Source organism: Nothoprocta perdicaria, unplaced genomic scaffold (genome assembly GCF_003342845.1).
Source record: "Nothoprocta perdicaria isolate Ctin4 unplaced genomic scaffold, notPer1 scaffold_45, whole genome shotgun sequence".
Classification (NCBI taxonomy): domain Eukaryota; kingdom Metazoa; phylum Chordata; class Aves; order Tinamiformes; family Tinamidae; genus Nothoprocta; species Nothoprocta perdicaria.
In genome coordinates, this window is record NW_020455699.1 from 3,321,120 (window position 1) to 3,344,539 (window position 23,420).

Here is a 23,420-nt window from a genome sequence, read left to right on the forward strand (position 1 = left end):
CAATATTTGTAAAACTAAAGGGTTTTCCATATACTAACTGATGAATTCCTACCACCACAAGACCTTTTCCTGGGGATTTTGATTTTGGAGCCTTGAGACATTCAAAGTCAGGGCTTTGTGACTCTCTTGAGTTAACAGAAATTGCTAAAAGTGACTTTAAAAAGTCATTGTGTGGCAACTTCCTGGGAAATTCTCTTTAAGTTATTTGGACCCTGTGAAGGCAATGCTTTAAAGTTATGTGCCTATTTTTTGTATGCGTTTGGAGATACTATAAAGCCACTATGCAAAGGTCACAAGGAACACTCTATAATACAAAGTGATGCTTTTGGTTAACTTCATATTTTAAGTGTATTTGCTTTTCTACCCCACCCGTTAGGTCTGTTCAGAGTTCTTTGTAACAAATTAACAGTTAAGACTGCATGGAAAATAGATCTTTAGTATCCTAAATTGTAGCATGCTAAAGTAGCTATTAAGTATAATAATTTTTGAATGCTTTTTACTTTGTATGGTTTATGCCTAAGTTTGACTTTATGTTCTAAGTCTTTCATGGGAAAGGTTGGCAAGGGGAAAAAAAAGTCTAGAATTCAGTCTTTTTGGATTTGTCTTAAGATCAGCTGAGCTAGTCTTTTATAAAATAGGCTGCATGCCTTTTAAGGAACTTAGTCTATTAAAAGTGCCATTGATGAGCTGTCAGATTTTTTTTTTTTTTTTTTTTATTTCCTATTAGGAAGCAAATTCCTATAAATTTTGTTTCACAAGCAGATTTTTTCCATGTCTGGTTTTAAGTGAGTTTTCTTAATTTATTAAGAGGTTCAGAGTTTTGAGCTTCAGGATAGGTGTGACCCACATCTGGGCAGAATATTCTTCAAATGTATATCCCTTCTGCTTTTAACATAACTCTTTCTTTGCCTTAAAAAAGGAATGACACGTGTAATGAGTTTTTTTCCTGAGTCTGTGTTTGATTGCATTAAAATTGCAAAAATACCTCTTCATGCAGCAAAACCCGTGGTGTAAGTATTTCAAAAACAAGAGATAGTAAGGAAATTGTGTGTGTACACTTACCTTGGAAAAGGAATTTAAGTCTAGCTCATAAACCTGCAGGGTTTTTTGAGCTGAAAAGGGGAAAGAATATATTTGGAAACTAAGAGAACAGTGGTTGTTTTTTTTTTTTCACATCCATACAAATATAGAAATGAAATGATGCAACTTATATGCTTCTTAATTATATAAATGCAGAAAGATTCTTAAAATACTCACTTTGGGCTAGATGGATTTGCTAATTATTACTATGTTGGCAAGCTATTCTAGGTCACCAGTGTAATTATATTTGAGAGTGGTAGTGACTGAAACACATTAGCATATAGCATCTATTTCATAGCTGGATTAAACATGGTAAAGCTTAAATATGAGTTTGTTAACAGATTTTTTTTTTTTCATTTTACAAGCTGACTAAATACAATATGCTTATTTGGTGAAAGAAATCACTGCAGTTCTGAATATTTCCTAAACTTTCTATTTAAAACTTTTTTTTGAAATAAAAAGATCCTGATGGTGATAGCTTTTAGTAAGGCATGTTGGTAGATTTTGTAAGCATTTTAAAATCCAGTTGGCAGCAAAAGGAAGAGACCAAAACTTACATGGAAGTGTGGGTAGTTGGATACTTGWTAGCAAACTTTCATACTTTTAGCTGATAGGAGTTAGCAGGCACAGCTGTAAATGAAATGACAGTTCCCACTAGGCGTGCACTTCAGAAAACACATACAGATGGTCACAATAGACGAGTCTCAGGAAGTGCTCTCGTATGTTTTTTTTCAAGAAGACCAGAAAATGAAATAGTATGAGAAGGTCTGTGTCTCCTGATTTTATGGCATGGCTGTTATTACTATAGAACTACTGGCAGTTGATACATTTGGGGTTTGTTTTGTTTTATTTTGTTTAATATTCATCCCATTAAAAAATAGATTTTTTTTCTATTATTTAGAATGAATTGAAGCTCTCTCTTCTGGTGTCATTCCCTCACATCCTTTAACACATTTATAATGAGAGGCAGAAGAAAATCAAAATGAACTAATGCATTTTGTTTTAATTTTTACGCCTCCTTCCTTGTCCCCTTCTCCCTGTAGGTCCTTACTTCAGAACTCAAACCAAACCACCCAATATTAAAAAAGAAAAAAACCGCTTATTTCTGAGTGCTTTAGGTGAATTATTGATATTAGAGTAATAAAATAGGCAGTTCCTCTTTTTTTTTTTTTTCTGAATTGCTTTCACTCCGTGCTTTTCTTTCAAGTGTTTCCTCAAATCTATAAATTTTGGCCATTCACTTTTTTTTTTTTTTTTTTCATCATCTTTATTTTCCTGTGATCTTTAGGAGAAGCATGTATTGAACTGTTTTCCATCTATTTGATCATGCTATGACAGATTTAGTATAAGACTGAAATAAGTAATTGTATCTCTACAAGATATAGTGGCCAGTGCGTTCCTTAAAAGGTGATTATTAAGCTAGACATGCCCTTGTGTTTTGTTAACAAAGATGCTAAAGTTTGTTACTGATGAACCATGTCTTTTACCATAGGAATCAAATAAGTCTGAATTCAATGACTTGAAGTAGAAATTGCCATTAGAAGGATAATGTTACTCTTTTTRTAACATAAATCTTCGTATGTGTATTAAAACAATAAAATTTTCAGCCCCAAACATATCTRAAGTAGGATAGAATGGATTTTAAATAATCACTGTGTATCTGGAAGACTTTTTTACCTGAGTACCAGTCTGCAGAACTTCCTAATTGAGAAATGCTATAGTGAAGTATCTTATTAAGGTTTTTTTATTGTGCTGGCAAGATGAAGAGTTCAATGCAACTTCTTCAGTCTTCATGAAGCGTATAACTCCATGGTCTTGGGTGGTGTTTATTTTTAGTGGAAGACTAATTTCACTAAAAGACTCAGTAAAGTAATGAGGGTGCATTCATGTTAATTAATGCTATATTTTCATCCCATCCAGTCAGAAAACACAGCTATGCCTGTGGAAAAGTATAATGGCAATATAATTAGGATTTCTTCTAAGAAAAACATTATAACAGACATCCTGCCATGCTTATGTTATTTTAATTGGATGTTTAGCTCAAGGGTAGTTCATAATTTATCATAAACTTTAATGTTAATAAAATCAGCTGGAAGGAAGCTCTACTTAATCCCCTTGATTATACCATACGGACTAAAGTCTTAATTCGAACATCTATTTTTTTCTGTTGTTGTTCTTTTACTGACAATGCAAGAAAGGACTAGGTTGGCAAGGAGATCATGCTAGTCAGTTCTTTACCTGAGTAATGGCTGGATGCTGTGCAAGTGCAGGGAAATTAAATCAAAGGGAGATTAAATCTGGCATCTTTTGCAGGCTACCAGTATGCAAACTGCTGATCAGCCTTTTTTTTTTTTTTTTTTTTTTTTTTTCAGGGAGGTAGATAAACATAACCAAAAATCCTAATATAGTGGTTTTGTTCTCCTGTTTCTCCTGGAGAGTTCTGAGTTTTAGGACATTTCTGATTTCTCCAGCTTTGTTAATTCTCCTTTGATAAGATCTGGGAAGCAACTTCTAATTCTCCTAGACATTAAACTGAAGTTTCAATCATTCTCAAAGCTTGAAGACTTTTCTTGCAAATTTTTTGCTTAATTTCATTAGCAGAAAAGAGCATTTACTCAGTAGTGGCAGACAAGAAGATTTGGTCCTTAGCATATGGCTCCACTGATAGTTGTGTCCATTCTTGTTTAACATGGACTTAAGAATGGGATTTGGAACTACATTTTAAATGTTCATGTGGAGTGCTCATCAAATTAAAAATACTCTCTATTCTATGATCTTTTTTTCCCCAGCCTATTAATTATTTTGTTTTCCTGGGGTAATGAAATTCTGCTTCCAGTCTCTTAATTTGAGTGGCGTTTTTTCACGATTGCCCTTGCATTTGCATATGCGAGGAGCATACAAATCAAATTCTCATTTTTACTGAAGACATTTTCCTTTGCAGGCTTATTAGTGTTACATTCAGTAGTCTCGATCTCTGCCTGCCAAGCAGTGGTGCCAAGACCTTGCGATGGGCCATTACCGAGCTGCCAAATTGCATTTGCCCCGAAACAGCAAGGGCTGTCACCACTCTTGTCCCTTCTGCTGCCRCTTGGATGTCCCAGGATTAATCCTCTCAGATTTACCCCAAGTTCTGCACTTCGCTAATATATGTTAATGTACTTCACAATGTACTTTATTACACAAAGTGCTTCTTTTTCTGACTTTTGTATCTGCTTATTTTCTGTTTCATCATCCTAATTAACAGACACATCTGATTTCCCCCATCCATTATCTGTAAGTTATTCCTGTGTTGTTGTAGCTGTGCTGGCTGTTGTGTCCTCTCGAAAGTTAGTCCTTGTACGTGTAGATAGAGAAATGAGGCTGGGAGGCAGACACTAATTCCTGATGTCTTCCAAAGACAAATCTGAAAGGATGAAAGGTCTGGAAGCAGTGGGGGAACCCATAGRATGGCCAAAGGCAGCTCAGCTCAGGAGGCTGGTAGTGCTTGCTGGGGCTAAGAGGTCTGGAAAGTTGGGTGGAGGACTGAAGATTTTCCCCTTCTTCCTTCAGTGCGGGTTGAAGGATGTGGCACCCCCTGGACTGGGTGTTGCTTGGTGCCTCATTGTTGCTGTACAATTCATGGCTGCTTTCTTAATCAAATATAAGTGATGTCAAGACAACAAGGTGACAGCACTGCCAGCTGTGGGCAGTTCACAGTCACAGGCTGAAGCCTACCAAGCCTCTTCCACCTAAACGTGAATACGTAACTGATGGCTGGGTGCTTAAAAGCAGGTCAGCGTTTGTGTTGCCTGTCATTTGGTTGTCAAAGAAAGAGCTCGCAAAATCACATTAAGCGGGAGCCTAGCTGTGGTTTTGTCAGAGTTTTGCGTTTATTACCGGGAGACCAAAAAGCCATCATTCACAGTGCTTGAAGCAAGGAAATAGGTTCACTACAACAGTCTAAAGGCTTCTAGGCAACTTTGGAGGTCTCTTATTATTTAGTTCCTGTAAAAGCATGCTTAGATCTTTCTTTAGGATCGGKTAGTTTCAGAAAACGTATTACCTCTGGGCCTCGTTCCTGCCTCCGCTCTTATGGCAGTGCTATATGAAAGACTTTGGTGACCTTTTCATCTGGTGCTGCCTGGCCAAGCATAATTTCAGCTGGGTGCTGCACACTGAATTCTTAATCTCTGTTTTTAAACAGATAACCAAGTAAAACATCTATGCTAAGCTTTTAAGGCTTTCAATTATTTAAGTGTCTTTATAATACTTTTCTGGCCTTTATCTCCTGTGAAAAATGTATTCAYGCAGGGCTAATGGAGTGGAGAATTGAAATATTTAAGCTAGCAAGATGTGAAGTATTGCTACTTTGGATAAACAGAGACATTTGAGGTCACGAGTTTTTCCTATGCCATTTTTATTATAGGGAATTTAGCTGTTAATAAAAACAAGTAGGTGATATATTCAGGCAGCTGATTTGTTTGGTTTATGAAGTTCGTAAAGGCAGACTTTATGGTGTTGCTTTGTGGAAATTGTGGTTGCTCTACTTTGTACATCGTTTCTGCATTATCTGCTTGTCGATGGCTGGAGTATAAATTTGCACTTAATTGGTTATGCAACTGTATTGAATTTTCTTATAATAATTAGAGCCTTCAAAAGCTTCTTTAAATGGTAAAACAGCAGTTTTCTGAAGTGTATTTTGCAGCAGAATGATAACTTTTTAAGATAGCAAAGAAAAAAAAAAAGTAAAATTGTAATTGGGGAACAAGTAAAGAAGAAAATAAACTGTGACTTTGCCTCACAAGAAATGAAGGTTCAAGTGCATTGTAACTATTATGGATTGTATTGATACAGAGATTGAATTGCAGTTTKATTTTCTCAGTCTGTCTGATTTTCTTTTCCTGAGAACTTCAAAGGTTTTTTAAACAATTTTTCTTATTTCAGTGCTCGAGTTATTTTTCATTACTAATCTGATTTGCCGCTATGAGTTATGAATAATTTCCGCTATGAAAACACTTTGGTCTGCTTTTATTATCCAATTTACATACAGCCAAGGAGAAACTCTCTCTGGAAGTAATCATATACAAGGCACAGCAAAGGCAAATTAGACRTTCTCCTGTACATCTGCTCTTACAGCATTCAGAGATCTGAACCATTCTGTGCTGACGCTCCTCATGRCTCCAGTCCCTTTGATGCTCATCTGCTTGTCAGACCCTTAGTATTTGAGGAGTGCTGCAGGAAACCGGTGCTTATGTCTCCACAGCAGCTAAATGCTGTAATCCCTGCTCTGCCAGTGTGTCGAGATGGGCGCAGGATGCAATGCTTGCTTTGCAGTGGGGGCAGCAGTCTGCACTCTCTGCCCGCTGGTTGCCTGCAGAATATGTAGGTTCACAGCAATAAGCCTGCAAGTGCTTTCCTGCATAGTTCTCTTTATCACTGGGCCCTTGATTAGCAGAGAGCATCTCCTCCGTCATTAGCAGTCTCCTCCATGGGCTGCGTTCCTCTACTTGGGGCAACGTGCACTGTCTGCATGAGAATCCCTTTGCAGCRTATCCCACCTTCCCTGGTGTCTCTAATGCTGTAAACCAGCTGCTGCTCACCCTCTCCGTAACAGGTTGAGTCCCATCCTCCTGATATGCAGAATCCCTTTGGTGACAGTCTCTWGGCTTTTCAGAATGTCTCTTTTTCTCTAGACCCACTTTCTGTTCTCTCCTGCATGTGCCTTTCAAACCACTTGCTCAAATGGGTCTGCTCATTTGACAAATAAATAAATAAATTTTCTCCTTTGCCATTTATCTGGTGTAGCTGCATGCAGCATTRCTGTCAAAAAAGAAGTGTCGCATACACAATTCTTCATAATGTCAACTGGTTGCTTTTATAATACCAGCTAGAAATGTTAACCTGCGTGGAAGTTCTGCTCATTAAATTGTTCTTAATTTTGTTTTACCATGTAGAAGACTAGTGAGTTTATATTGAATTTTGCAGTGAGACTCTATATTTCACGTTCAGCGATGTTATTTATTTTCCTCTGCTCACACAGGCCTTTTACATGGTTTACATATTTTCAGACCTTTATATACTGTTGCTTACACTTACTGGATATTCTTTWAAAAAAAAAAGGAGAAAAAATAATGAAATAGCTGTAGTTGAGATCAAGGGAAGAAGGAGCGGAAAAGACGAGGTAGCGGTTTATTGCAAGTTATTTCAAAAAAAAAAAAAAAGATGAAAACATGCTATTTGCTTAACAAATGTGTTAACTTGTGTTAACAAGTTAAAAGTGCTCTCACTTGTTCCCGTTTCCAAGCTCACAACACTGTTTTTTGTGTAAAAGACTTTTGAAGGATACTACCTATAGATGCCCTAATACTGCTAATGCAACACATAGTTTCTGTAGCATGTTCCTGTTTAAATTTTATATAATCAAAATATTTATTTTATTATTGTATCATCAAAGATACCTTAAAGACATTCTTCTCCAACATCCTGCTCCCAAAGCTGGATCAGCTTTAAAGCTAAACATCCAGGTTGAATCAGGCTGTCCTGGATTTACAGTATTTCCAAGAAAGTTCCTGAAGTAAGTTCATTTTTTTGCAGAAGACATTTGTTTTGGGGTTGATAGACAGGTGTGGTAGAATGCTTATTGTTGTGCAAATGCAGATTATAATGAACTAGTGAATAATTATAATACTGTATTAAAAATGGAAAGCTTTTTGATACGTGACTTGTATGGATAAATTCTGTRGTTACAGTACAGGATTTTATTTTTTTTAAAGGCTATGGAAAATGAAATCCCACTCAGGGATGGGTAGAGCTGTTTATTTTTGCTGTGATTGTCTTATGTATCAAAACTGACTTTTCAGAAAACTGGGTAGAACTCAGGAAAAAAAGAAAAAAAAGAAAAAGCTTTTAAAACTTCTTTTTTATTTCATTGAATTTTAACCTGAAACAATAATAATTGTACACCTCCTAAAAGACTATCAAAGCAGAAAAGGAAAAACTTTTATTCTAGTAATTGACTCTCCGTAATCTCACAGAGCATTTTCTTTTCATACACTATATTAACAATACATTGTGAATATTAAATGCAGATAATTGCTTCTCTTCAGCTCATTTCATTTAGCCAGTGATATCACCAATTAGTGAGGCAGGGGAGTATACCTAATGCAAAGTCATTTACCTCTCAATGTTGAACTTCAGTGTTGAAACATTGGTAGTCCTGAATCTTAATTTTTTTTTTCTTTATACTGTCTTCAGATGAGTCAGAACCAAAAGTACTTTTTAAAAAAGGACTTTCTTTTCTGCGGCATCTGAATTTCTGAATTAGTACTGCAAAAGTGAGGAGACAATGACTAGGGTCAGTCAAAAAGAACTTGAGAGGTTCTCTGTGGAGCGACCTAAGGCCAGCAGTGTCTGCTGCAGAGTAATTTGTGCAAAGTGCAGGCATGCAGACTGTATGCTTAGATTTATTCTCCTACAGAGAATAACATACTTACGAGAATTTGTTCTCATAAATACTGGAGAGCCTTTGTATGAGGCTGCTGCAGTATGCAGAGATACTCTTCTCTTGATAGTTGATTTGGAGAATCGAACCTTATAAAATAACATGAGGATTTTTCATGTAACATGATCCTCATATTGTATATAGCCAGTGCTGTTACTTGTCAGAGGGAGACTACTCTCTCCAGCTATCTAAATTTCGTTCTCTGCCAGTGCATTCAGATGACCTTTGGAGAGACTATATAGGAAGAATTACTTGTTTTTATTATATGCCATAAAATCAAGGCACATAAGAAAATCTTTCTACTCTTTCTCAGTAAATGGCAGAGCTTTTTTTGCATCCCATGGGACAAGGGTGCAAATGCACCGAATGATGCTCCCACGTTGGTTGATGTATGTCAAAAAGATGCTGTGCCATCTCTGTAGATTAAAGGCACCAATACAGACAAATACATCCTAGTCGCTTGATGTCCACTAAATAGCACAAGATACTAAATGTTCCCTAGTTCTACATAATAAAATATCAGATTAAAGAATCATAAGCCTTCAGAAATCCAGCCTGCTTTGTGAAAATGTATGAAAATATTGGAATGACCTGTGGCTGAGATCTCTATAGCTGAAGAAAAATTAAGTGAAAATTCCTTCCTGGCTGCTCATGAGAAGTGGGATATATTGTTAGTCCAAATGTAATATTATCCATACAGCATGAAAATTATCAAACTTCCATTTTTTATACAATTTGTAAATGTGACATTGATAGCTCTTGAACTACTAATGCACTTACAAGAATAATTACAATGTCTAGATCTTTGATTGGATACACAGATGTACCACTCCGTGTTTTGATCAGGTTTATTTCACAGGAAAAAACAAAAAGAAAAAACACAGTGAAATGACCCATAGGTGATAATCAGTCTCCAAATCACCATTTAATTTTCTTCTGTAATCCAAACAATACAGTTTGATATTTGAGACCAAAAGTATGACATTTAAAGAGCTTTATTTTTTTCATTATTTTTCTGATGCAGAAGTGTCAAGAACTAATGTTAAATGATTTTAATATTCGTGCCTTTGTGTAAGGCCGAAGCTCATATTCTTATGGAGTGCTAGATGACTATCTGGCCAGCTCATCCAACCTTCCTTGCCACAGTTGTTGTACAAATGCAGTTTGTTGCTTGCACTCTCACGGAAAAGCCATTAGCTGGCAAGTGTTGGAAAGGCATTAGGAGCATTTACTTAATGCAGGGAAGTAGTCTTGCATGAACCCTAGTTATGTCCTTGGTTTATTAGCACACGAAGCTAGAATGGTTTCTGGGCCTTGTGGCTGGGCAGGATAAGGACACAAGGGATCAAAAGAGTCCAGGCCTAGGAAAAAAAAGGTGCCGTAAAGGGAGGCAGGTGATACCAGACAGTTCAAACAGATTCTGATTTTTTTTCTACTTAGATGTGGGGAAGGGTCAGATTCTTCAGACCAAGAACTGAAAATGCTTACACACCTTAAACTGTATGTAGGATGCAATCCTGTTAATGGTAACTTTCACTTTAATAAATAATTCTATAATCATGCTCAATTCTTAATTATTCATTTTACTAAATGGAAAAAAATGTTAATTTTATGATTTCATGACAGTTGCAAAATACTTCCAGAGGGTTTCTAGCCTGAGAAGATGTTAGCAAAGTAACTTTTCTCTTGTTCTGCTCCTTAAAATCGAGGATTAAGGCATATTCTTAATGGTATATTAAAAATGTGTTTTGTAGATAAAACACTGTTTTTTAAATGCTGTGATGGAGTTTTGTATGTGAACATTTGAAGTTTTAGTGATGTATATTGAAAGTGAATTTTGTCCTCTTGAAAGTAATTATGGGGAAGAAATTTATGTAATGCTCTTTTTAAAAAAGAAATGATATGAATGTGATTGATAGGAATTTTCTAACTAAGGGACACAGAATTACTTTTTGTGGAGTGTACTCAGTTCAGATTAATGGTAATTAATAGACCATCATAATTAAATTAAGCATGCTATTTTAATTATTAAATATTTTAAGGCATTTGCATAGAAAAGACTTTTTTAATGCATGTGAAATTGAGAGCTTATGAAATACTACATGTCATATACTGTGTATTTCAGAGACATTACTGAAATTCAGGTCTTACCATTTGTAAATAAAATTAACTTTCTTTACCTTCATCATAGCAAATAACATAAGAGCTCAACATAAGAGCTCAGAACATTAGATGGTACAGCTCACAGATCTGACACTGATCATCATAGCTTTAACAATCTTAAAATGTAATTTTGATGTGCAGAAAATTATACTTTCCAAATTTTTGTTAAGTTATTGTAAGAAGTTATTCAGCTTTAATGAGCTCTATGTGATGTTGTTGAAAGAAAGGTTTTTTTTCAAGGAAACCCCTTAGTTTTTGACACAGTAGTTCCATGTCTGAGATTTTGCTAAGAGCTGACAGGTGGGAAAGAGACCTCAGCTCTTCCTTCTCCACAGCAGGGTCTTTTTAAACCTTTTCCATCAGTTTTGGGCATGCTTACTCTTCTCTTTTGTCTGGCCTATTTTTGTTTGTTTTGCTTTTAAAAACATGTTCTTAAAGAACAAACAGAAAAGAAACATCCTACTAGTCTTAACAGAGCAGTATTCTTTCGTCTGATCTTCCCTTGACAGCACATAGTCCGGAGGGCGCTGAGCTCATCTCAGTCCAAGTCATGACTACTGTGAGAAAGAAGACTTGAGAAAAATCATCCAGAAAGGCTTCTTATTAACCTTCATTTATTAACCTCAATTATTGAGGGGTGGCAAACAAAAGTATCTAAATAATTACTTAAAGCACAGCTCTACTCTTTCAAAAGGTTTACCAAAAAAAAAAAAGTTTTGTGCACTTTCACACCTCGCTAACCCAGGAATAAAGTGAGATACCTTTATGATGAGTTCTTTCAGTCCTTAATCAGGGAACAATTAAGTAAAACGCCTACGGTTGCAATTTTTCCACTTACTAACGCCTGTGTGCCATGGCTGGAATCAAAATATAAGTTTGGTTCATCAGGGAAGGATGTCAGCAACAAAATTGTAGATCCACATGTCTTAAGTTGTTAATGTGTCTGTAAATTATGTGTGAAAAACAGAATAAATTCAGTAGTCTCTGCAGCCACGGGGGTTTAAACTTATTTCTCTAAGAACTAGCAGCCGTGCTTTCCAGTGAGGTATAACTCATGTATAAATGGCATTTTACAGTCACTGCTAGATTATAATTACACTGCAGTTCTCCCCATGTTCTGACTGCATCATATATTAGTGATGAKCATAATATAAAGGTTTTCTCCCTTGCCACACTTCAGATTTTAAAACATGAAGCCTTGTTCTGGTTTTATGTCAAAAGTGTTTCATGATATTACAGCTCAGATATGTTATAAGCTCCAAATAGGCTGCTTGTAAAATTGTAAAGCTTATTACGTTACTAATCGTTGGTTTTAGGGATATAAACTTGTCTTATGTTATGTATTAGATGCAGTGAAAACATAAAGAAGCAGTGTTGCCTAATGGCTGTGAATAGGAAGATAATGCTAGGCATTAGACTAGTCTAATGGCTAATTGCAAGAAGGTTGACTGCTGCCAATTAATATGTAATTAATTCTCACTCCCTAAAAGCCAAGCACTGTGTCATTAGGARAAGTGGATGGGATCTCTCAAGTCACTGCTTGCCCTACTCTCAAGCAATCTGACATTTTATATAACCTGATAGAACTCTAAATTGTGTCCATTACTTGATTTGGAAATCTGATCCAAAATCTTCCTCTCAGGCAGCTGCAGATTTTTCCTTTGATTTCCTACCGAGGTGTACCTGAAATCATTGTGTGTGTGCTCTCTTTCTGTCACGAACTTATTTCTATAGAAAATAGGATTTTTTTTCATCCTACTAGGTTAAACTAACTAATATCTTCCCATAGGGTGGGTCAAGTCCTTGGCATTAATCTGAATTGATATGGTCACACACAAGTGCAGAAATGTGTGAAATTGCCTGTTYTGTTATTCAGAAATCCTGTGACTGGTGCAGCTTACACTCTCCTTCCTTTTCTGTGGAGGCATCACACTCCTGTGACCTGCCATGTCACCTGAGAGTCTACAAATAACACTTACGTTGTCCTTCCCCATTCGAGTTCAAGATGCCAATTTTCCAAAGATATTCAGGCACCTCTTCACATCACAGGTGCAGCATTTGGGCTCTGCAGATATTCTACCGTGCTGCTTCCCTGCATTCTCTGGCTCTTCTTGTGAGGCATCTTCTCTTTCTCTTTTCTGATGATGCCACTAGCTTTGAGTCATGAGCTAAACATGTCCCAGTTTTGTGCCAGCATCACTTAGTGCCTATTTTCCTCAGACTTCTGTAGTAACTTCCTTCCACACTGTTAGTTCCTCATTTCAGCATAACTATGTGTTGCTGGTCTTTTACCTCATTATATGTGTTTTCTAATTCCCATCTTAATCTCATTTACTCCACCCTTTCTCAAAGCAGCACAATATCAAATAACTTGCTAAAATCCATATTCTTRTCTAGAATTTCACCATCACCATTGGAAAGTTGAATGCTGCATGAGGTACAAACTGCACTTTATTGAGAACATTCTGTCATGCCTCTAGCTACCTKAATATATCTTTTTCCTTGTCCTTCAATTACGGTAGTAAATTTGTCACATTTTAGCCAGGAGGTACTATCCTGTACTTAGCGGATTTATGAATTTACTGTGTTCTTCATACAAATGAAATTCCTCCCAAAGTCCCTGGAAATATGACATATATCCAGTTTTGTAGAAGAGCTGTGAACTTCAAAATCCTTGAGCAGGTTGAAGAAAGCCAAAGAATAGTTCCTCTTCATCTCATATCTAATTTATTAAAAGCCGTGTTTGCAAGTTTAGAATTGATAAAATGTTGCATATTTTAGTGGTGTTATAGAGTTAAAAAGAGCTAGAGTGGCTGGAAGATTAAGTCCTATGTCTTACCTGCCAAATGGGAGAAATTGTTTATAAACACTACTCAAAATAAAATATGTGTTAATTTAAAAAGCAGTATTTGCATTCTCTCTCTCTCTTTTTTTTTTTTTTTTTTTTTTTTGTATGTGATAGTCTTGCAGTAATAAAAGTGTGTTGATTTGGGCTTTTGTGTATGTGCAATAAGAACTTTCACTTGTTATTACATCGGTAAATCATGGAGATTACCATGAGTTCAGAGTTTTGCAATGCAGATTACATTGTGCTTACATATTAACTATTGTATTTCTCTACCATGATAATAAAGCATTGCCTTTATTCTAATTCAGTTCTTTCCCTCCCCCCTTTTTTTTTCTGCTTTTGCTTGCAGTTCATAGTTCCTTAGAGCATGATTAGATTATCCAAGTTTCTCACAATCTTTCAGTTTCAGCTAACAGGAGCAGAGGCAAGCAGAAATCCTTGCCAACTGTTGTGTTAGTTGAATTGTAAGAATTACTCAGAAGGGAGCAAACCCTTCAGAAAAAAAAAATGGATTCATGCAGTATGAAAAATAAACACCTAGTTCCCTTTTTTGAATGCAGAATCACTTCTCCTGTACACTGATTTGTGGTRCATGAATAGTAGCTGTACCATGTCACACCAATGGCACCTCTTCCTGTGGCAACCACTAGAAGAAATATAGGGAGGACTAAAGGAACAGTGGAGGCTTATGTAGTTTTTCGTCAGTGTAGGCTGCAGTGCAGCAATTAGCAGCACAGCAATGATTGGGGGAGATTGAACTTTGTGTGTAATAAATAGCGGTGATGGAAATCTCCCATTATGCTGTCAGATYCTTCATTGAACCCGTATACAATTTTAGCACCTTCAACTTGATACATGCCAGTGAGCATACATAGTGCATCATTTTCTGTTTCTGAATGGGGATAACATGATTTTATGTTCTATACATATGTAAAAAAAGACAGTGATTTTTCCTGTCCCACTTCTCTATGATGCTATTGATTTTACAGATATCTGGCTTGATTCTTGTCTGACAACTCCCTTTTTCTCTGGAAAGCCTCCATCTCTTTTCTTGGTCAGCTTGTAGTCCATACCAATGATCATCTCCTTGCCTTGGTCTGTATCTTTCTAGTCCTAAATCTCATTCTCAGAAGGGAAATGAGAGTGTTGATAAGCAATCATCATGAGAGTGTTGATAAGCAATCATCAGCATAAGTATAGAAGAAATCAGAAACACTACTGCATTGCATAAATGTTCAGGGTTTGGGTGCACTATGGATTTATGTAATGCAGTAATGTTTCTGATTTCTTCTATACTTCTGATGATTGCTGATCATAGCTTCTGAGAAGATCAAGGTGGTGTTTGCATAAATTATCTGCTGTACAACTAACTTCTCTTACCAGAGCACTAGCAGCTAGCTCGTAGTCCTTGGTTGTTCAGAGGTAATTAGAATTGCCTTCTTTGCAAGTACTTTATCTACATAAAGTTTCATCTGCAGTTTTCTTGCCTAGCCACTCAAAATAATGAGATTTTTTTAGGTAGCTTTCCCTTTTAGCACTCCAAGTAAATTTAATTCATATTAAATAAATTTTGTTGAATCACCTCTTTTTCCAGGTCACTTATGACTGTGCTAAGCATTTCAGGCCCTTGCACAGATACTTTCTTCAAGAAACCTAACATATTTTTCTTTTACTTCTTAAGCTTGACTATGGTGTTTCTAAATATCAAGCGAAGTTGGGAACACTTAAACCTGCATTAATTGAGATGCCATTTTGAGTGATGAGAAGGAATCTTTTCTCCAAACAACACAAAAAAGAAATTTCTGTTTTACCACGGGACAAAAAAAAAAAAAAAAATTCAAAACACTTTGCCAATTCTAATGCAGATTTTGGTTCTGCAATTAAAAAGTTTAAAGAAATTTTTTCAAATCAAAAGTGTTTCATGAAGAGGTTCAAAAGGTATGTTTCAAAAAAGAATGAAATTTGTTTAAGCACAATGAATTGAGCCAGTTCTTTCAAGCAAGTTTTCATTTTGCTCTATCATTGCTTTTAAATGAGGGGAGAATTAATCTCACAGTTGAGTATTCTGTTAGTATTTAGTGTAATGCATCGAACAGAAGTTCTTCTCCTTCTCCTTTATTTATTTATCTGTATTATAATAGCRTGTGGGAATTCAAGCAAGTACCAAGAGCCCATTATATTATTAAGTGCAGACAAAGCAGTAAGAAACTTGTGCATGATTTTCCAAAATAGAGTTTACAGTTTCACTTATGTATATTTTAGAAACTGTTTTCTCAATATTGGCATGTATGAAAATTGTTTAGCGGCAGCACTGAAAGCAAACAAATACTGGTTTGTATATACATGATAATAGTGTATTAACAACCTGATTCAAAATTATTTTCATGACTGCTGTTAATATACTGTTGATTATCACATGCTAAATCACTAGTATAGTGGAGTACATTCTCTTGCTATGATTTCACTGGAGCATATCTAATAAACCAAAGCGTCTGAAATGGGAATGTAATAGAAATGCACTATTTATGTTAATAGAATATTCCTATGAAATGAGTGCTGCTAATGAATCTGTTGCGAAGCTGTGCTTGTAGTAATTCCAGGGTTGTGGAAAAATGAGCATGACAGAAGGACAGCTTTTAGCTTTACAGTGCATTTGTCATCTGTTAAAAAAAAAAAAGAGAGGTAAAATAAGCTATCTACTGAAAAAGAAACACAGTGTGAATATGCCAGTACCATAGGTTATAGGTGCACATGTAGTAATCGTCATCTGGGTTTTACTCAAATATCATTGAATGTCGTTTAGGGGATGGAAAGGAGGGAAATKAAGTGATTCTTTGTGATTAGAGGGTTTTGAAGTGAAACTAGTAGCACATTTTCTCTCTGAAATTTATAGGATAAGTTCTCCTTTAAGCATGGATTTTCATGTGTAATTCTAAACCTGAAAATCATGGGTTCAGCTTTGTTCAGAAAATAATATAATTTTTCAATMTTTTTACAATAAATAAAATGCTACCACTTTAAAATGTGCTAAGGAAGCAGAAGTTGGGGCCTTAAGAATTTGTGTCTGAGAGGAGAGTGTGAAAAAAGTTGCTTTCCTTAGCACACAGTAGAGAGCCTTCAAAAGGAAARGGGAAAGAAAAGGAGTTAAGCTTATAATCGGAGAGGTAGGAATCTCAGCTGATCTGCTAATGTTTTCTTATGATTCAAAATATGAATCATGGTGGGGGAGAAGAGGGAATGTCTTTTCCTGAGATCAGGATCCAGTCCGTGATTCCTCCTGCAGCCAGTGCCCACATCTCGACCCCAGAGAAGCCAAAATTTCAATTTTGTCAGCTTTGCTGGTGAAGCCTGACGGCCCTGTTGGTGTCAGTTCTCCGTGGCAGTGAGGAAATGGTCAAAATTGTCAAGTTTCCACTTCTTATCCCAGTGACAAGACCACAGGCAGGACACGTGTTTGGAGAGCTTCTGACAGACGTTTTCTGTGAATGCAGAGTATTCGAGTCTTTTTACAACTACAGTACACAAATATACATACATACATACATACGTACATACATACATATATTATTACTGTACTTTGTCTGAGATACCTTGTATACTACAGGCAATTTTAACATAGCCTTAGTCATTTTTCTGAAATAGTCTTTTCTCCATATTATGATATTAGCCTAAAAAAAGTAAGATGACTAATCATAATAGCTGTATGTGTTCAAGCATCATAATTTTGGGACCAAGCAGAGGGGAGATTCTTGAAATTATGCATTAAAGCTTCGCTTTACTGAATGTGGCAGTATATATTTCCTGTAAATGCTAATGCAATAGCTATTGCTATGAATCTTAACTTTGCTGCAAGTTATTTTACATTATTTTACATATATTAGTCTAGGTTTAAAGTTACCTCTAATATCTAGTATCTATGCCTCTGCTCCAGAAAGAAATGCAGTAAAATGGGGTAACCATTTGGAGTCTGAGATAACTGTGTTATCAGATGCTACCTTTCTTGATCAGCTCAGCGATGAAGATGATTAGGTATAGATCAAGACATCTAAAAGACRATCTTCTATGCAAGTCTGAAAATCTGATTATAACATGAACTTACACCACCACTTTSAACAACATTTTCTACCTAATTAGCACATTTTCCTTATGTATTAATTACAGATATGTATGGTTTGGGATAAAAAAAAACGAGCCTCATCTCCTTTGTATGTCACTTGTGGAAAGATGGTTCTGTTGCTGTGGAGTTAGTAGGTGTTAACTTAACAAAGCACTGTGGGCTTTAAATGTATTTATGAAGTTAATATTTTACTCCTCCCTGGTGCAACCTGTTTAAGTATTCACGGAAGTGAATAATAAACTAATATACAGATATATTTATCTGTAAAAATAAATATATTTCATTTTTATAAATGAAATGTAAATATATTTATAAACATAAATATATCCGATAAATATATCTGAAAATATACATATAATTTTATGATGAAGCTATTTATAGATAAAGGTATACAGGCCAGGTAGTGTAAATCTTGGACCTGTGTTTTAGCTTTAGATTGTGTATCTTCACTGTTTTGTAGATGTTGGAGCTAGTAATTGCACAGAAGTAGGAAGTCCTTGCTGGTCTCAGAAATAAATTGTAAATTACTTASGGTATATTATACCAGCATGACATATATTTGATGTGCTGTTGTACATGTATCATTGGCCAACACACGTGATTGGCCAACAACAATTGAATTTCAGTCACATAGTTTTTTGTCTCTGTGGAACAAAAGAAAAAAAAGAATAAAAAATCCGCAGCAGTTTTATTGAAATGACATCCATTTGCTTAATCAACATTAAGGAGCACAGTCCATTTGCGTATCACTGTAGAAAATAAAAGCAGCTTTGCTCTCCTCAGACATAAATCCACGACCCTCTTTAAGAAACAATCCTCTATGCTGCTAAGCTTTCAATAGTGATCTGTACTAATAAGGTTTTAGATGTAGCTGGAGACTTTTCATGTGTTTCGTGCACAGCGGTGCATTCAGCCTTCATCATCATAAATATGTTAGTTACTAAGTATTTGGTTTAGTTTTGCTGGTTCTTTGGTTTAGTCAATATGGTCAAGCTGTCTGCCCCTGTATTTATTTAGACAACAGTATTTGCTCACCGTGGGCAGTACTTAAAGGGAGGTATACAGTGATTAATTTCTTCTTGAACGTTTGAAAATTCTGTGCCCCAGAAGAACTTGATGTATCTAAAATTTGGTAATTATTAGTAGTACTAACAGGAGCCCTTTTGTGGGYAGAAGCACCTTCACTTAATGTCTTTTTTCCTCTCTGTCTTTCCAGATGCAGCAGTTGTTCCATGAAAATTATGAACACAACCGGAAGGGTTACATTCAAGATCTTCACAACAGCAAAATTCATACAGCCATAACACTTCATCCAAACAAAAGACCAGCTTACCAGTACAGGCTGCACAACTACATCCTGAGCCGCAAAATTTCAGAGCTACGGTATCGGACCATCCAGCTCCACAGGGAAAGTGCCCTGATGAGCAAGCTCAGTAACAGCCAAGTAAATAAGGAAGACGAGCGCCTGGGAGTGATGCCATCTTTCAATCGCTTCCAGCCGCGCAACAGGGCTGAAGTCATCGAGTGGGACTTCCTGACAGGAAAGCTTCTCTACTCAATAGCGGAGAACCAGCCACCCCGGCAGAGCCTGAGCAGTGTCCTGCGGGCCGCGCTGGATGACACAGTCCTGCAAGTCATGGAAATGATCAACGAGAACTCCAAGTCTAGAGGAAGGCTCATTGACTTCAAGGAAATACAATACGGCTACCGCAGGGTGGACCCTATGCATGGTGTGGAGTACATCCTGGACTTACTACTTTTGTACAAGAGGCACAAAGGAAGGAAAGTTACAGTTCCAGTGAGACGTCACGCTTACCTTCAGCAGTTGTTCAGCAAACCTTTCTTCAAAGAAGCAGAGGAGCTTGATGTAAGAAGCCTACTGGAGGATACCAACACCAACACTCAATCTTTCTCCTTTCTTTCAAATTCATTGAAGATTTTTTCATCATTCCAAGGCACCAAAGATGTTGTGGGATTCAGTGACAAGAAAATACATATTCTTGTGCCTCTCATAGGAAGATATGAAATTTTCTCAAGATTTATGGATAACTTTGAGAAGACTTGCCTGATTCCTGGGCAGAATGTGAAGCTGGCAATAATTCTCTTTGGTTCAGAGTCTAGCCAAGACTCCAGTAAACACATAGAGCTGCTGAGAGAATATAGCTATAAGTATCCCAAGGCAGATATGACCTTGATTCCTATGGCAGGAGAATTTTCTAGAGGTTTAGGCCTTGAAATGGCCTCATCTCGGTTTGACAATGACACTTTGCTCCTCTTCTGTGATGTTGATCTGATATTCACACCAGACTTTCTCCAGCGATGCAGAGATAACACTATTCAGGGAGAACAGGTTTACTACCCTATCATCTTTAGCCAATATGATCCAAAAGTAGTATATGGAGACAGCCCTCCAGATGACAGTAGCTTTGTTTTCACAAAAAGAACTGGATTTTGGAGAGAATATGGATATGGAATCACCTGTATTTACAAAAGTGATCTGCTGACTGCTGGTGGATTTGATACCTCAATTCAAGGCTGGGGACTTGAGGACGTAGACCTCTTTACTAAAGTGATAACGTCTGGTTTGAAGGCTTTTAGAAGTCAAGAAGTAGGAGTTGTACATATTTTTCATCCAGTTCAGTGTGATCCCAATTTAGATCCAAAACAATATAAAATGTGCTTAGGGTCCAAAGCAAGTACTTTTGCCTCTACCATGCAGCTCGCTGAACTCTGGCTAGAGAAACATTTGGGTGTCCGGTACAATCGAACTCTCTCCTGACATCCTGGCCCATTTTGCCTTTTTAGGGGAGTTTACCTCATTAATATTATTTTTTTTTTTTGTCATTTTTATTTTTAAACTCCCTCCTCGTTGTCTTCCAAAGACTGTTGACCTCAAACAGGACGAGTCTGCTGTTCGCTGATTTTGCTTAYTCCAATTGAACTGGTTAGGTACCACCTTTCATGTTTCTTTTAGTTGAAATTCACTTAAGTCATGGCAATCATGTGACCCTATGGAGCCCATCCCTCACAAGAGACTGCATCAGAAGAATGTTCTCTTTGGGCTTCAGGATGCAATATCATCTTCGTTGTGTTTCTCAGACTTAATGCGATACAAATATTTACTGGTGAAGGTACCACAAAAGTGCTTTATGCTTCCTCTGGGGAAGGAACTCTGTAACATAAACTTGAGTTTTATAATTTATATGAGGACTTATATATATAAACACTACTTTTCTTCATCTTTAGAATTTTTAAAGTAAATGAATAACTATGATTGTACCTTTATTTTTTGAAAAAAGAAAACTGAGGAGTCACTTACAAATGCAACTGGTACTGGCTACCAAGGTCCTTAAATGTCTTATTATAATATCGAGCTCCTCATTTTGTTCACTCAAAGTGTGAATGAACTTTATTTTCACAAGGAACAGGATTTAATCAAAAACTCATGTACACTTTAGAAGCTTTGTGAACCGATGTCCTTCATTTGCTGGCAAGAAGAAACTAAGGCAAAACATGGTTATTTAAGTGCAGACATGCAGTATTCTTTTTTTCAGATACCTAGAATGAGAAGTTACTCTTCTTAGTGTCTAATATATAGTTTCCTTTTACATTCCTTTCTTAAAGCTGTACTTGAGATCGAGTGTTGGAAGTTAAAGCTGCATCTTTATGTTGTCCATGAATATTGGACAACATTGGACAACTATTTGTTAAAATTTAAAATAATTGTAAAATAATTATTTAAGTTTGAAAATCTACTATTGCTGGTCAAAGTTTCTTGCCATTATATTTATATTAGTGAAGGTTGTAGGACTGTATTAAGATTTATCTCTCTGAACAGCCTGAAGTTGTCATGTTATGGATTTATGGAGTAAAGTATTTAAAATGATACCAACATAAGAAATAATATCATTTTTTGTATTTTAGAGAGATATTTATATGGGGATATATATATATATATAGGTATGTATGTGTGGATGCGTGTATATATCCCTATATATTATATAAATATATATATATATAATAATTTTAAAAGGTGTTCCTTTTTTCAGTTCAGGTGGAGTTTTCTTACAACCATTGCTATTCTTTTCCCTTCATGCTTGGAACATTTCGTGGTTTCATGTGGTGAGAGCTCCAAGGAGTCCCAGAAACCATCAGAATGCAGTCAAACTTAGTTTGATACAGGCGGTCCATCCAAGAACTTACGTACTTTTGATTTTAAATTATATTTCAAATTGAAGTGGGCAAATAAATTAAGTAACTTCAGAATTTAAGTTGTGATATGCTTAAATAATGCTTTTGGCTATGGCTGGCCTCTTTTGTGTTTACTTTCCAAAACCAACCAAGTCAGTAGCCTTCACTGGTACAGTTGCTGTATGTCGATAACCATTTGAATTTCCTAAGGCATCCGTGAGGATGCACAGGTCAGTTAAAACCTCTTTTCTTTGGCTCTCATTTTTGGATTTATCATGCAGGGAAAAAGTCATCACTGTAAAAAAGGAATAAACAAAATTAACGTGCCAGCCTCTTATATCCTGGCACGTTTTAACTGCAAGGGATTGGAGTCAGGGTGATTTAAACACCCCTTTTCCATAGTACATGCTTCTGTTGCTAAGGTCAATGTGGACTGCAGGCAGGAACTGAGGCAGATGATCTGATTGGAAGGGTGTCATCTCTTGTGACACCAATGGCTCTTCTGACACCTCTGGTGTGCTTCAGGAAAAAGCTATTCTCAATGCCCTGGAGATGGGGGTAGTTATGGTAGAGGAGGAGGTGATATGGGCCTAACAGGCATAATTCAAGGCTATCTGTCCTCCTCTCATGTTTTTCTGGGAGCWCTTGCCTTGTCAGACCAGCACTCTTAACTGAAATGTTGGGGAAAGTAAATTGCAATATTGCTTACCCAACAAATCCTCAGAAATCTCTCTTTAAATTTGCAATTTGCAATTTTGTTAGAAAAGCTCATGTTTTGTTCACTCAGAGAGCCAAGAACAAGGAACATATGATTTATCTGATCAATCTCAACTCATTGATGCAACTCAGATTGCAAATATCAGAAAATGAATACTCACTGACAAATGTTTGTGATGATTCCATAAACATGAATAAAAATAATGATTTACAAGCATATTTAAGGAAATCATTACATGTTTGGGTGTATTCCAGTGCTAATTGCACTGACTTCGCTTCATAGGCAGAAAGTATTTGTTCAGCTCAAATTAGAATAGTAGAATAGAATAAATGAGACCAGTTTTTCAATGGGGATGAAACTGTATACAATGGGCTTGCAGGATCAGGTCCTAAGTGATATAAACAAAATGCTAGTATTTACCATTGCAGATATTTATTTAGTGTTTGACTGATTCATTTGTTTATATAATGAATTACTTTGTTAAAAGCCTGATTATAAGTGTTCACTATAAAATATTGCATTGTCTTTTGAAATAACTGTCCTGAGATAACTTGAGAACTTGTGTTAGTTCATTTAAGGAATATTATGCCTTCTAAAGGGGATCATATTAAAAAAAAAAAAAAAGCACAAAAGTGTTAACTTTATCAATGTATAAATTAATATGGGGATGTTTGTGCTACTTGACTGTTTGCTTTTGTCCAGTCTTAATCATAATCTTGACTGTAAAATGAAATTTCTAGTGTGTATTATATCTCTTTGTATATGCATAGTTAATGGCTTCACAATACAACACAATGACTAATTTTTCCAAATCCTAAGCTTG

At 36.2% G+C, this 23,420-nt stretch overlaps 1 protein-coding gene across 1 annotated transcript in view; it reads left to right on the top strand.

Moving 5' to 3' along the window:
* Positions 1–21,115, top strand: part of CHSY3 (chondroitin sulfate synthase 3) — a 147,434-nt gene extending 126,319 nt beyond the window's left edge. Inside the window, exon 3 of the mRNA XM_026046614.1 lies at positions 18,905–21,115. Within this exon, the coding sequence (XP_025902399.1) occupies positions 18,905–20,467 (1,563 nt within the window). The 3' untranslated portion in view covers positions 20,468–21,115. The remainder of the gene's footprint in view (positions 1–18,904) is intronic.
* Positions 21,116–23,420: the final 2,305 nt, after the last annotated feature.